At 42.8% G+C, this 14,690-nt stretch overlaps 1 protein-coding gene across 1 annotated transcript in view; it reads right to left on the bottom strand.

Moving 5' to 3' along the window:
- Positions 1-1,268: 1,268 nt before the first annotated feature.
- Positions 1,269-14,690, bottom strand: part of LOC310964003 (diacylglycerol kinase delta) — an 89,178-nt gene continuing 75,756 nt past the window's right edge. Inside the window, exons 22-31 of the mRNA XM_083936961.1 lie at positions 14,330-14,426; positions 14,137-14,244; positions 13,345-13,458; positions 12,606-12,740; positions 11,902-12,065; positions 10,039-10,144; positions 8,161-8,250; positions 6,571-6,684; positions 6,263-6,374; positions 1,269-5,218 (exon numbers count right to left, since the gene is read on the bottom strand). Of these exons, the coding sequence (XP_083793087.1) occupies positions 5,166-5,218; positions 6,263-6,374; positions 6,571-6,684; positions 8,161-8,250; positions 10,039-10,144; positions 11,902-12,065; positions 12,606-12,740; positions 13,345-13,458; positions 14,137-14,244; positions 14,330-14,426 (1,093 nt within the window). The 3' untranslated portion in view covers positions 1,269-5,165. The remainder of the gene's footprint in view (positions 5,219-6,262; positions 6,375-6,570; positions 6,685-8,160; positions 8,251-10,038; positions 10,145-11,901; positions 12,066-12,605; positions 12,741-13,344; positions 13,459-14,136; positions 14,245-14,329; positions 14,427-14,690) is intronic.

The raw sequence follows: 14,690 nt of genomic DNA, 5'->3' as shown, positions 1-14,690 counted from the left end.
TACTAATATTAATACAATTCAACATCCGTAGAGGACTCCTTCACGATAATGACATCAAGAACGACGACATTGGAGAAATAGTTTATCCTCTTAAAGTGTGACTAACTTTCCTGTTTCTCATCTCATCTCATCTTCAGCAGCTTATCCAGGGTCGGGTCGTTTCTTCATCTTAATTTCACCTTTTCATGTTTATAGCTAAAACAAAAAAAGTCAGATAAACGGCTGGATCAAGGTTAAAAAGACGTGTAATGCATCACACATTCCCTGCGTTTGAACATTAAGATTAATGATTCATTTAAAAGCCTAATGAGTCATTTGAGTGTTATGGGCTGTAGCTGTAAACACAGTTCACCTTTAGCTTATGAATAATGCCAGAATTGTATTTCCACGCATGGTTTTCATGAATATAAGCCCATTTGTTTATCCGCACACACAACCTACACTATAACTCCTTGACCAGCTTTACTACAGGCAAAGGAAGATCGTCTTAAAGCCTCATTTTGCTGCATATGAAGTCATTTTAAGGCTGAGTCATACTCTTGTGGTGCAAGTTTTGATCGTACATCATAAGGGAAATGTCACATGTGTAAACGCACTTTACAAAAGCCCACCTCTCCCAAACGGCAAGCGGGCCGCAGCTAGACGTGGTACGGTTGCACTCACACTGGACAAACGAACTAGACTTTAGCCGTGAAACGTGCTGGGGGACGGTACGGATGAACAGTGTGAGTGCGCCCTTAATACTTCTACCACTGCTACCACGAATATCTTTGTTTGTAAACCACCTGAAACCACGATTGTGCGGTTCATTACGTCGAGACTACAAAGTTTCCCATTCGACAAACAAAAATTCTCTTTGACAGACTTCGAAGAGGCAGTCGGAAGCGTTTGAGTGCCGCCAATCAAAAACAACATTTTACCTTAAGATGTGGACAGATGACACGTTCGTTGGTTTGAAGCCTTTACTTTTTTCTCCAACTGCAACACAAACAGCAGGTTCATTTTCAGCACTTGACACCTGAAATGTACAAAACATCATTTATGATCATTATACACACCTACACATTTTTGCTCCATCTCCTGTTTCTCCTTATTTCGTTAAAGGGACGTGTTTTGCAATTGTACCTTTTCGAGTAGACACTAGAAAATGGATTTTCTCCGCACGTGCAATCATCATCAACACATTAACACCAAAGGACACCAGCTTCACACTTCAATAATTCATTTAATCTCCAAAAGGTTGCGCTGACTTTGTCTTTGTTACACACTGCACACGATAACACAATAAAACACCTCGCAACGTACAAGGTCGTGCAACATCTAGTCTGGCTTCCAGCCTTGCGCACACAGTCTCAATATATAGGCTGTTCGGATCGGGGGGGGGGTGGGGTGCGTTCACGAATGTCGTCTACGGAATACTGTCGCACAAACAAGGTGGCGTGTTCGTAAGCGGTGGGTTTTGTTTCAGTTTCTCAGCGTCGTGTAAACTCCCCGGAAGAGTTTCAGTCAAAAATGTTGCCGCATGGAAAAACATGACACTCATAAAAAAAAATGATCAAAAAAATGATTCTTCCAAAAGAAAAGCTGTGAAATCCTCGGTTAAAAGATCATGAAATATAGGCATCTAGTCCGTCCCCCCCCCCCCTCCTAAAACGTATGTTCATTGTCAGCACATCGAATGCTAATTGGAGCGTAATGTAGACTCTCTCAATAGAAGTTACAATTTAAAAATAATACACAAAAGGTTCACCCAAATGTCTAAACACAGGCTGAATATGACATCTCCCTTTTTGTGTAAACGCTTCATTAGTAGTCTGTAACCCCAGAGAAGTCAAATAACTTTGGCTTAAAGTTACAATAACCTTAACATCGGTTACATTTGGAGAATACCATCGATATCAATCGGTGTAACATTTGAAAGACATTTCAATAACATCGCTGTGGCAGTGGAATGACGCAGAATCACATGGAATAACATTGGCGTTAAATGGGAGATGTCAAGCTGCTGCCGAAGTCATTTTACAACAACATTTGTGTATACATCTCTCTCTATATATGTATACATATATATATTTATCATTCTTTTATGTTTGGTTAGATATATTACATTTTATCAACTCACTTGTCTGTGTACATTTATCATAAATAAAAGACTTTTGTCATCAATTTAAAAAAAAACACTCGTAAACACTCAAAATCTTAAACACACGCACACAAATGTCTTTCCCCCCCCCCACTAAGTTTGCTTCTTTGTAAAGTGCAAGGCAAGATACAGTAAACTTTGAAATGTACGACACACAACCACTCTCTCGTCTGAAACTCACGCACTCTCACACCCTGTATGTGTCTCATAACCCACTGAACTCACGTACGAACATACAAACTTGGCACAACACCACTAAAGCCTCTACGGTGTAGCGCGTATAGCTGGCACACTATGAACACAGTAGCACAATCCTACCAGAGCTGAACATCTACAAACGCGTCACGGTAACTCTGCCCTATTAAGACTTAGTTTGGATTAGTTCGATAGAAAACGCGGAAATAACTGAGAAAATCGAGAACCAACCATCTACGTGAATGGGGAAAAAGCAGAGCGATGATCATTTACCTTGTTCGCGGATGTGCTATCCAGTAACGCTCAAAAAAGGAAACTTTTGTCTTGTTCAGAAGCAAGTCAAAGCGTCTAAACATCAATGCTTTGTCCCTTTTTGTTTCGAAAGTGGTCGTGTCATGAAAATAAATACTTTTCTGTGGTTCTTAGTATGCCGTTAACTTCGCCTATGGGACATTTGTAGCTAGCGTTAGACTCAAGTTTAACCTCAAGTATTTTTGACATTCACTTTTTGTGTTTTGAGCTTAGAGCGAAAATTCATCTCTGTCCAGTGAGTCGGGAGTTAATTTCATGACATGTTTAGCCTAGCTTATAACAAAACACGGTAACCTGGGGCTAGCTTAGTGCTACCAAAGGTCCAACAATTACAAATGTGTCTTATTTATGTGTAAACTTAACACTTAGTAATATAAAATGCAGTTTAACAAGCAAATTGGAGCTTTCATGACCAACAGTGTAGCCTGGCTGTTGCTAATACTTAAGCTAGGAGTTGCTAGCTACAAACACTTGATTCTAAGATATCATGGTAACTAATTTGCTAGCTAATAAGTTGCATGTGAATAACACGTCGGGAAAGAGGCTGGAAGGTGTATTTTACTTTTGACAAATGTCAGATTCGTGTTTTTTTCTATTTTATTTAGCTCAACCAAGCATGTCAGGAAGCTTTCCATCATTTTACTGAGTGCACAGAGATGAAAAAGATGTTAATTTTCATGTCTATCTTTTGGTAGCAAAGCATACGCGCAAACTTCTGACCATTCCCTTTAACAACATCCCCGTTATGTATCTAACCTGGGTAGAAGTTGCCTCTAGAACTCGTAAACATCAATATGAATCCAAGATCATTTGCACACAATAGACATATGTGGGATCTCGGTGTTTGTTAGAACCTGCGCGGAGAACCCTGTGGATGTAAATCAATACACTCTCTTGAAGTCTGGACACAGACACTGTTTTTTTTAGGCTTAAGTCTTCTCTCGCAGTAAAACCCAGACCATCTAATCAGGTTCAAGCAAAAAATAAATATTCACGAATGCCGCAGGTAGGGTGGAACGAGCTAAAAACGCACTATTTTGAGGCAAATACAGCCCAACACTGTGAGGCAAAGGAAGGCTAAGAGTATGCATGCAGGGACACACACAACAGCATCGATTGGCTGGGGTTATATGCACAGTGGCTGAGGAGTTTGTCAAAGGGGGAAGCAGCAAAGTCAGGACAGCTTCACAGATTCGGAAAATAAGATGTACAGAAAAATAGATCATATATTAGTAATAACAATAATCATAATAGCTTTTAACCACAGACAAGGCAAAAATGAAGTACCCACTGACTCTTATTCTTATATTACATATACAATCAAGAGTATGGCAAAGTAGAAGTATACACCGAGTAGCTGTAATGCTTTGTTAACGTGTCCTTGATGCTTCCTCCTCCTGTAAACAGCGTCACCATACTCTGCCATGAAAAATAAATAATAAAGTGAGTCATTTCATCTGTTGCTGCGCCTCAAAATGGTTCCAAAAACCTGTGGGATGAGGTTTTTTTAATTCCCATATGAGTCATATTTTAGATAATAACCGAGTGGTGTACTGTCCTTTAAATCCCGCAGTCAGATCTTTTCGTGAGGCTGAACACAGATGAAACGACTCATCGTAAAAAAAAGCAGAGCCTCGGACGGCACGAGTCAGACAACAGCCTATTAAGAACCACTTTAGAACCACAACAGTAGAACCCTTTTGCGAAACCTTACATGATTTATCATTTAACAGTATTCACAGGTTAATACGAGTCCACACGAGTACATTCCTCGTTACATTTTTTTTTTTTGTTGTTGCAACATTTAAGATCATCCCCCGTTCAGTAGACGATAAAGTTGAGATGTTTCAGTTTGTTCACGTCGTCGCCCGTTGAGTCCTCGCGGCGGTAGCAACAAGAAATAAATACTCTTCGCAAGTCTCGAGGAAAAATCAAAAGTCTGAAGGCTGTTCATGAGTTCAAGGAATAAGACGAGCAAAGTTTAAAGAGAGAGTAGAATTAAAAGATAACAACTTATGATAGATAGAAAATAAGACGGCTGCACTCGACATGCAAGGAGAGCGCCGCGTAAACACATTTCTTCGTCGAAAAACAAAAGAAGAAAGAACAAAAAACGTCTGCGAGAACGTTTTCGTCCACGCCTCCCTTTGTCCGTTTGTTTGATTCGCTGCTGGCCGCGGCGACTTCCAAACTCAAGCAGGTAAACACAACCAAGAGCAACAACGCCAATGGTGAAGCGATGCAGTGCAAAGCCGGGTCCCTTCAAAAGAAAACAACCGAAAAAAATACATAAATGAAGAAACAAAACTCCCTCCCTACGAAAAAAATGGAGGATAAAGAAGCAGTGAGGCAAAAAAGCATAAAAGTTAAGGAAGGTGGTTTTCCTTTTGTCTTCCTCGCGCCTCTGTCAGGCCACTGGGTACCGCGGATAGAGGGGAGGAGAACAGGAGGGGTGCTCCTCACCCCTGGTTGTTAGGGTGACGGGGGGGCAGTATTAAGCAAGTCACGCAGGACTTCAGTTGCCCGAGGAATCTGCCTCACAAGCCCCACCTTTGACATCCCAATTTCCTGCGAAAGAGAGAGAAAGGCAATGAAAATGACTGATCATGCACCTCAATATCACCAATATCACCCCAAAAAAGATAGAGACACTGCAGGTGTGGTTTATTATTTCAACTCTTTAGCGCATCACGCACTAACAGAGCTCCGAGGCAGAGCTCTGAAAGTAATCAACAGGTTGGTGAAGGATATTTGCATCTTTTCCTCAGAGAAAAGCGTCCAGTGCTGTTTTTTTATTCTTCTTTCAGAGAAGGAATATTCTCTAATTCTGATAAAACTTGCTCGACATCTGCGTGCATCTCATCCGCGGAAGCCGGCATGTTGTTTACACTGAACAGTCGCTTCTCTTTGCGTCACACTTAAACCTGCCTCAAAACCAACGCCGATCGGACGTTCGCTTGGCAAACAGTGCCAAATTTTCTCCGTCGCAGGTTACCAGACTGATCTGCGAGTAAAATACAACGGAGATTGCGAGATCAGGATGGTCTCCCGAGGCTAGCTGATCGGCTCAGAACATCCTGAACCGTGACGTAGTTTCTCTTTCTGGCTGCCTGTCTGCGTTGAAACACCGCCTCACTCCTTTCCACCCTCCCCCAATGCAATTTGTTTTGAGTTCTTATATTGTAAAGTGTGTTCATGTGTGCTTATGTAGTTTATACCCCGGTCCCACACTGTACCCCCCCACAGTAGCATAGTCTGGGAGCTGCCTTTTCCCCCCTCCCCTATCCTCTTGTTGTCCCTTTCCCTCCGCGCCTGTTACTGCTTAGTCATCCCGTTGGGTCGGTCTTATTGCATGTATTGTATGTTGTATATGTACGGATTATATCGCTGTACTTGTTACAGTGACAAAGGCCTTTTGATTCTTCTGAAAAGAGAACTTATACGGTTTGCGCGCTCTGGCTCTGAGGCTTGATTGCAGAACACGAAGAAGAGTTTTTGACAGCTGGCGTATGGAGGGCAACCAGACAATGGGAACCTCTATGATACACACTCTGGCAGGGCTGTGTATGTGCCATGTTGAGGAGACAGATGCCTCGGTTCAGGATCTCTTACCTGAGAGAGAGCTGTTGGACTTCTGCTTGTGAAGCTTCTCTCTCTCCTTCTTCACCTTGGGTATGATCTTCAGCTTCATACTGCTGCTCTTACTGCTGACCCTCACCGAGTCCTAAAAAACAACAACAAAGAAGCGTAGATCGTTGGAATTTCGCCCAGAGATATTCTATATTTGGAGGCCGACAGGGCAGACGGCAATGACACCGTGACACTGTGACACTGTGACACTGTGACACTGTGGTTGGCTGCGAGACGGGCCGTGATGATACAATGGATTACAACCACAGACCGCCTCCCTGCCTCCTCACCTCCTCGGCGCACTGCATGAGCGGACAGATCCAGTGGATGTCGTCCAGCTTGTGGAGCTCGGCGCTGAGGCTGTTCAGGGTCGACCGCAGCTCCTCTTCCTCCGGAGACTCCGACTGTGAACGATGAGGAGACGGTGACAAAACAAAAAATGCATCAGGTTTATTTCATTTGAAAGGGGAAAAAAAACATCCTCCGTCTGTAAATCTGAAAATGTGAAACCACCAAACATCTGCTGCGTTCTTCTAACATCTGAATGTGATGTACGTTTTTTTGACGCCCCGCGTGTGTTATGCAAATTCACCGATAGGTAAAAAGTAAACATCTGGACTTGGTAAATGGACTTGCGCTTTTCTAGTCTTCTGACTTTCACAGTGTTTGTCACATTCACCCATTCACACAGACTTTCACACTGATGACAGTGGACATCTACAGACCATCTAATCTGATCTAACCATTCACACCACATCTACACACACATGCGCAGCACGAGGGGCAATACCTTCCTGCTGCTGTCAGACTATACAATCAGCACTGCTCCCATTAGACTATTGACCTCATCCTGTACCCTGCACTGTGCAACATGCACTAAGGTCACTTCTGTTTTTGCACTATTTGGTCATATTTACTCATATTTATTTATTCCATACTATATTACATATTATATATATATATATTACAAAACAAGAACAACTGCACTGTATCATGCGAATATGTATATATACATGTCTATTTCTTCCCTTTTTAAATTTAACTTTATTGCTTATTTTTGCTTTTTTTGGTATCTTTTATCTTATTTGTAATATTCTGTTGCTGCTGTGACAAACAAATTTCCCCGACTGCGGGACATTAATGGTTTTCCGATTCTGATGCAATTCGGGGTTCAGTGTCTTGCCCAAGGACTCTTCGACATGTGCACCGGGGGAGGAGGTGATCGAACCGCTGATCTCTCGAACGGAGGATGACCCGCTCCTCCACTGAGCCACAGTCACCCTTGTTAACCAATTATTCTGTCTGTATTCTGTCGGGGCACGTCACAAATTCTTTAAAAGTAAGAAAGACGAAAGGTGCTGGCGTTTCATTCTGATGATTGTGTTTTCTTTAGTTCATCTGTTTCATCATCAGTTTAATTTAATCTTATCTCTCGAGTCATATCACTGAAGCAAAATCACCACCTGAAGTTCATCGGTCAACGTCCCAGAATTACATTAGAAATGAAATGAGCGAGCGCTTTATCTGCTAAGTCGGAAACATTTCAAAGCTGAAGATAAAGAGGAGAGAACAGATAAGGATATTGAATCGCATATAAAATTAAAGCACGTCCAAAGTCGCTATCATGCTCTAGTTGCTCTTCTGCACAAAAGGGGGCTACTGTGAGTAAAGATGATTTGATCTTACAGGGCGAATGAAGCCGCAGCAAACAAGAACTGAGCAACGGGAATAAAAAGACAGAGAGACAGAGCGGAAAAGAGAAACGTGAGACGTGACGGCGTTGAATGGCTTCAGCTGCAAACAGAGAGGGAGAGGATACGGAGGAGGACGGACAAAGACGACAGCAGAGGGAAGACGTGGGTGAAATTAAAGGGTCGTACCAGTAGCTTTCCGTCGAGCAGCATCCTGGTTTCAGCCTGGAGGACTTTACTGCTGTTGACGATTTCCACCGCAGTGCTGCGACTGAGACACTGAAAATACAAAACAAACACTTGATTTTGATTTGATCCTTTAAAACCAAAGCTGCCTGATGGACAAATGCGAACTCTACAACCTGAAGCTAAGGGTAGTTACTGCCTACGCCAAGAGGTAGTGTTTTTTCAAATGTTTGTCTGTTTGTCAGCAGGATTTCACACAAACTACTGGTCTGATTTCCGTGAAACTTGGCTGAAGTGTGAAGCACGAGCCGAGGAAGAAGCCACCAAATTTTAAAGCGGATCCAAATCACAGGACGGACACACAAGTTATTTTACGCATTCGTTGATGCAGGGCAGGGGTCTGCAACCCGCGGCTCTTGGGCCGCATGAGGCTCTTCAGCCCCTCCCTGTAGCTTTGCCAAAAAATGATATAAACAACGTGTAAATAACGTGTTTTTTTTGCACAGTGGACGAGGGAAAACATTTCATCTTGGAGTTCAAGGTGATATGGAAAAAATATTAGGTGAAACTAAAATGTGTGTCACATCCTCGGTGTACGGCCCAACGCCTTTCCCTGCAGAGGGCTAATCTGGAGTTGGTGACCCGCACTGCTGGTGGATAACCCCCCCAAAAAAATTAGCAAAGGAAATTAGTGTTTGTGGACGTATTAATTTGATTTCACATGATGACGGCTTACCTGTATGCTTGATATGTGGCGAGAAATTAGCGAACAACCACAATTTTAGGACGGGTAACAAAGCCAGGTAACAGTGACTTTATATAAACGTTTATAAGCCGTGACATCAAATGTGTTTTGCGGCTCCAGACACATTGTATCTGGTGGAAGAGGGGGCAAAATGGCTCTTTTGATAGTAAAGGTTGCAGACCCCTGACGTAGGGCATCTGTGCTGCATTCAGTGGCGTTGGAATAATTGGAAAAACGAGTTCCCGATCATACTCCATGGCTCACCCGATCTTTTTCCTTGTTTTCTTCATTGTCGGGCAAATACAGGAAACAGCCATCAACGTGTTGTTTAAAGTCTTTGATGCGATAAAAATAAAACACATCTTCTTTGTAGCGTCCGTGATGTTTTTGACTCAGAGCTCGTGACCACATCAAAGATGGAAGAACACCTTTAAATGAATGCACCGTTGGCGGAGGTTTACGCTCTCCCCGGATGCCAGTCTAGAATATTGTGTTTTAATTCATCAATACTGTAATTTTAAAATATATATATTTTACTCTTATTTCTTTGCATTTTGAGAAACGCTGGATTTTACTACAAGGACAAGAAACTCCTCACAAACTTTCAGATACACCAAAAAAACAAAATGCAATCTGCAATTCAAGACTGTACACTTAAAACAAAGACATTCACAACAGTGAAATCATTTTTAAAAAGATGATTAAATGACCCTTTAAAGTGATCAATAGTAGATGAATACAAGACGTTATAAACTGAATTATTATATGTCTAAATACGTGAAAAATACAACAATAAAGCGGTGAAATAATCAAATAAATCATATTTTATCTGCATCTTTTCACAAATATAAAGTCATTTTACAGTTAATTTCACAGTGCCACTTTTCCCAATGACAGTTTTTTATAGAAATATCCGTCCGTCGAGCGAGATGTCTCTTTTATTTCATCTTGAGCCCCTAACATGGGCGGTGACAGGCTGCTGTGCCCTTGACGTGACATTAACAATGCATTTCAGGTTAACAGGCGACAAAATGAAACGCCTCTAAACTGACACGAGACCCGGGCGTATCACTGAACGTCTGTACGCTTCAGACACTCAAAGCAGCCGTCTGCCCGTCCGTCTGCTCGCGCCTTACCTCGGGGCTGGACAGTTTGGCCTCTGTGAGCACCAGGGCGGTGGCATTGACGGCGTGAGCCAACTCTTGCTCCACCAGCTTGTGGGTCTTGGCTGCCTCACGGATCCTACAGGGGGGGAGGGAGCAAATGATAGACTTGAAGGAGCTGTAATTATTATTGCAAATAGCTGAAAAGGCAAAATGATGGTGATTACTGCAACAAGTTGTCTCAGCCTGTTGACGGGACAAAAGCTCGGCCTCTTTTTCCGTCCCCCACAGTTTTACCTTGTTAGTTTTTTATGTCCATTTGATGAAAGTTGGAATTTCCCACCAGTCCACAAACCCGTCTCCATCTGCACTCCAAACATCTCCACTCTCACCCTCAAATTGTTGTTTTTTGAATCAAAACTTTATACTCATATGATTCTTTTCAAGTTAGGAGAAGGTGGAGAGTCCTTCGGGAAATCCCCCATTTGACCAATTCTCAGCGTCTGAGATAATAAAAATATCAAAATAATAATCCTGTTCCTGATACTCTGAGCGTCTCTCCTCTCTGTCTGTATCATTCATGTCTCATCAATGCATGTTACTAATTCACTTCTTCCCCGGAGTTATTTGTGCTTTGTCGTCTCGCAGGTCTCTGCTGATCGTGGTGGTGCCTGCTGCCGTGGTCCTGCATGACGCTTCCTGCTGCTATTATAATCTGTCACCTTAGCTGTGCTTGTTTCTACTATTCTGCTGTATTAATACGTCATATTCACATTACTATAGATATTATTATAGTTACTGGAAGTGTGTCTGTCTCTGTCTTTGTCTCTCTCTCTCCATCTGTCCATTTTTTCTCTCTCTCTCTCTCCTTCTCTTCCTCTCTCCGGTGCAGACAGATGTGCGTCCTCCACAGAGCTGGGTCTGTCTGACGTTCCTGTCTGTTATAGTGAAGGTTTTCAACGCCACCGTACTCTACGGGGGAATTGTTCGGTCTATGTAAATCATAAATAAGTCATAGAGTGTGGTCTTAACCTACTCTGTAAAGTGTCCTGAGATAACTTTGGTTATGATGTGGCACTATAAATAAAATTGAATTGAATTGAATTGAGATTAGGTTACAAATGAAATTTCAAAATATTGGGGAATAGGGAATTTAGTTTTGCAAAGATGATTGAGAAGATCATAATAAACCAGACACACTGAGACGACCTCAGAGGGGACACAAATGGCCCATTAGTGGTAAAAAGAGATATAAAACATCAGCGCAACAGAGGAAAAACGTATCCAATAAGCGAGCTAATTGCAGCGGGATGAACAAATCCCCCCTTCACGCCTTTATCTTCCTTACACACGCACACACACAGATGCTGATCATCAAACAGGAAGGTTGCTGATAAGCTTGCCTTCATGCTTGCCATGTATGTATTTTCATGGATTTGTTTGTTTGTTGGCAATTTGCATAAACTTATAAATCAAGTGCGTGTTATGTATGCATCATGTACTGTTAGAAATACTTTTGTTATATTTTAAAATCCCAACTAAGCCTTTACATATTTTATATTAGACAGGACTGGTGACTGGAGAAGTTAAAAATATTCATGAACCATTAACCTTTTACATTGTGTACTAGCTGTCCATCATATTTTAAAATGTTTTACATTTACGCATTTGTCTTCTATTAAAGTGGCGACGTTTGTGAGGTGAAGTTCAAATTCTTGTTACAGTCAAGTTCTTGGACACCAAAAGGCTTATTGGCAGTTTGTTGGATCGAAAAGACAATTTATTAACAATATTTTGAACCTCACGCCTTCATCAGTTCAATGTTTTGAGGTCTGAGTGGCTCAAAAGGACTTTAACCTGCTTCCTGAACACGCCACAGAAACTGTGAGGTCTTACTTGTTGATGAGAGTGTCGGCCACGATGCCCAGCTGCTGAACCTGAGCGCACTCCTCCTCCGTCAGGTACTCCATGGACTGCTGGGAGTTAAGGCGGGGTCTGCTGTCGCGGTAGCTGTCAAACTTCCTCTTGTCCTCCCACGACTTCAGCGTGCTCTCGAACGCCTGGTAGTGCAAAAGAAAGAAAAAAACGAGTAATTTATCAACTTTGATCACTTGTGTGTTTGTTTGAGACGAGCACATTGTGCAAACCGATGGATAACATCCAGAAACGAATGTAATTCAACAACCTGTCATTTGACATCCAGCAGGGATCACCTGAAACATTACTGTCACCATTGGACTGAATGAAAAGACACATTCAGGAGGATGAAACCAGCGAGCCAAATGCTCTTTCTCTTCTCTCTCTGCAGTTCTTAAAGGAGGGAAACCATGGAAACAAAACTGCCTGCTTGGCTCAAGAGAGCTCTCAAAAGGTTTGAGCACCGTGAAGACAGAAGCAACACAGTGGGAATGAATTTGATTTAAGAAATCCCAAAATAGAAAGAGTCAACAACACGGGCCGAGAGCTGAGAGCGGATTTTTCTACAGCTGCGACATTTCGAGCCAGTACTGTGGTTTTCCATGGAAACTCAGTAACGCACGGTAAACACCTTTGTACACTGTAAAAATCAAACTAGTTGATATAACTGAGTTGGACATTACTCTGTCTCTTGTGAGCATCTGCGCTCTGTTCTTGTGGACGATCTTGACGATGCCGGGCGGCTGGATCCAGGCCTCTCCGTCCACCTGCACGGGAACCCCCTCCTCCCCGAGGATGGTGATCTTCACCTGGCGACACTGAGACGCAACAGAGCAGAAAACAGCAGCTGTCAGACGAGACATCTTGTTCTTTTTAATAAAGCAGAATATAGAATAGCACTGACACGTACATGGAGCATTTGTACTGTTGGTGTTAAAATGCTAGATTGCCCAAAGACACCTCTGTAATACTTTGTCCTCATGACTGAAAGGGAAAGGAGTGTTTCTCTAATGCTGTGGTTAATCTTTATCACTTTCAGAGAAGAACATCAGGTAAATATCAAACAGGACCAAACCTGTTTGATGAGTTTGAGAGTTTTTCTCTCTTGGGGATTTCTTTTCTCACACAGAGAAAAAACAAGCAAACCAAAGTGCATGACTACGAACCATGTGAGAAAGTTCACTCTGCTTTTACTCGTCTAGAGTGAGAGCTAGCGACTACAGCTACAGTTTGCATGCTCAGCAGATTGCAAAGCACACCTCACTGCAGGAGTCTACTTGGAGTACAACTGGTAGTTGGGTCAGATCAAGGTCAGGTCATGTTACAGCATCTCTGTGAGGCAGCTAATGCCAACGTTAGCATGCTAAAATGCTCACAATCTGTGCATTCCAACATCCGTACTACCGATCTTATGTGTGTTACCTGTGCAATGCGGTGGTGCTGCAGGTTGATGACTCTGGACATGGCCATCTGCATGCTGCCGAACACCGCCACCACCTCCAACTTCTTATCGTCAAATGATGGAGCGCCAAAGTTCTGAGCATAAGAGATGAGAGCAAACAACATATTGTAACTGTCGGTCAAAGTTAGCTGAAGCTGCCGTTTAATTTAGCTTCAAAAGAATTTCTTTGGCGGTGTAGATCTCATCTCATCTCATCTTCAACCGCTTATCCGGGGTCGGGTCGTGGGGGCAGCAGCTTTAGCAGGGGACCCCAAACTTCCCTTTCCGGGCCACATTAACCAGCTCTAACTGGGGGATCCCGAGGCGTTCCCAGGCCAGTGTGGAGATCTAATCTCTCCACCTGGTCCTGGGTCTTCCCCGAGGCCTCCTCCTAGCTGGACGTGCCTGGAACACCTCCCTAGGGAGGCGCCCAGGGTTCATCCTTACTAGATGCCCGAACCACCTCAACTGGCTTTTTTCAATGCAAAGGAGCCAGTTGAGGTGGTTCGGTCTAGATCTATCTGATTTTTTTTATTCGACCTGTATTCTTACATCTACCTCATATATATTTGACTAAGAGTTTATTGTTTATACTATACTGTATTTTTTTATACCTCCCTTGTGTTTTTGTAAGCTGCTGGAAACTCAATTTCCTTGCGGGAGTTCATCCCAAAGGGATCAATAAAGAGAAGTCTAAGTCTAAGTCTAGATGGGGGTCATCCCTATGTTCCCAAGGGGCCTGCACACTATGCTACTCGGGTCACAACACTCACATTGTCCTCCTTGGTGCCACCCCAGAAGTTGATACCGCCTGCATAACTGGGGATGTTGAGCACAGCCAAGCCCTGCAGACTTGGCAGAGACATGGGAACACCGTCACACTGAAGAGAAAGAGAGGTGTTTTAAAAGGGAGGGGGAAAAAACAGCTGATGGCATTTTGTTTTTCCTCATTCTTGTGTGTCTGACCTCCAGCTGAACCCTCTGCTCCAGGTTCTTGTATGTCTTCTGGACCAGCTCTTTGGTCCCCAGCACGCCGTACCACATCATGTTCTTGGTGCGACTGCTGCAGGTAGAGAAAGGAGGAAGAAGCCAATCAATAAAGCTAGAAATAGACTTAGAATAAAACTTTATAGACCAAAGAACAATCAATCAGTGAGGTGAAGCTGAATCACTATAGGCAATTTAATTAAGAGAAATAGACATTAATTGAGAATAGAGTTACGGAAATGGTGCTTTTGCCATTTGGTATTCACATTTCTCTTTAAACTACTGTATGTCCTCAATGTTAGCAAACATAGAAACAAAGGACTCCCCCACATCATGTAAC

The sequence above is a fragment of the Echiichthys vipera genome, assembly GCF_963691815.1.
Source record: "Echiichthys vipera genome assembly, chromosome: 22".
Lineage (NCBI taxonomy): Eukaryota > Metazoa > Chordata > Actinopteri > Perciformes > Trachinidae > Echiichthys > Echiichthys vipera.
The sequence above is the reverse complement of the archived record's forward strand: the minus strand, read 5'-3'. Positions and strand labels throughout refer to the sequence as shown.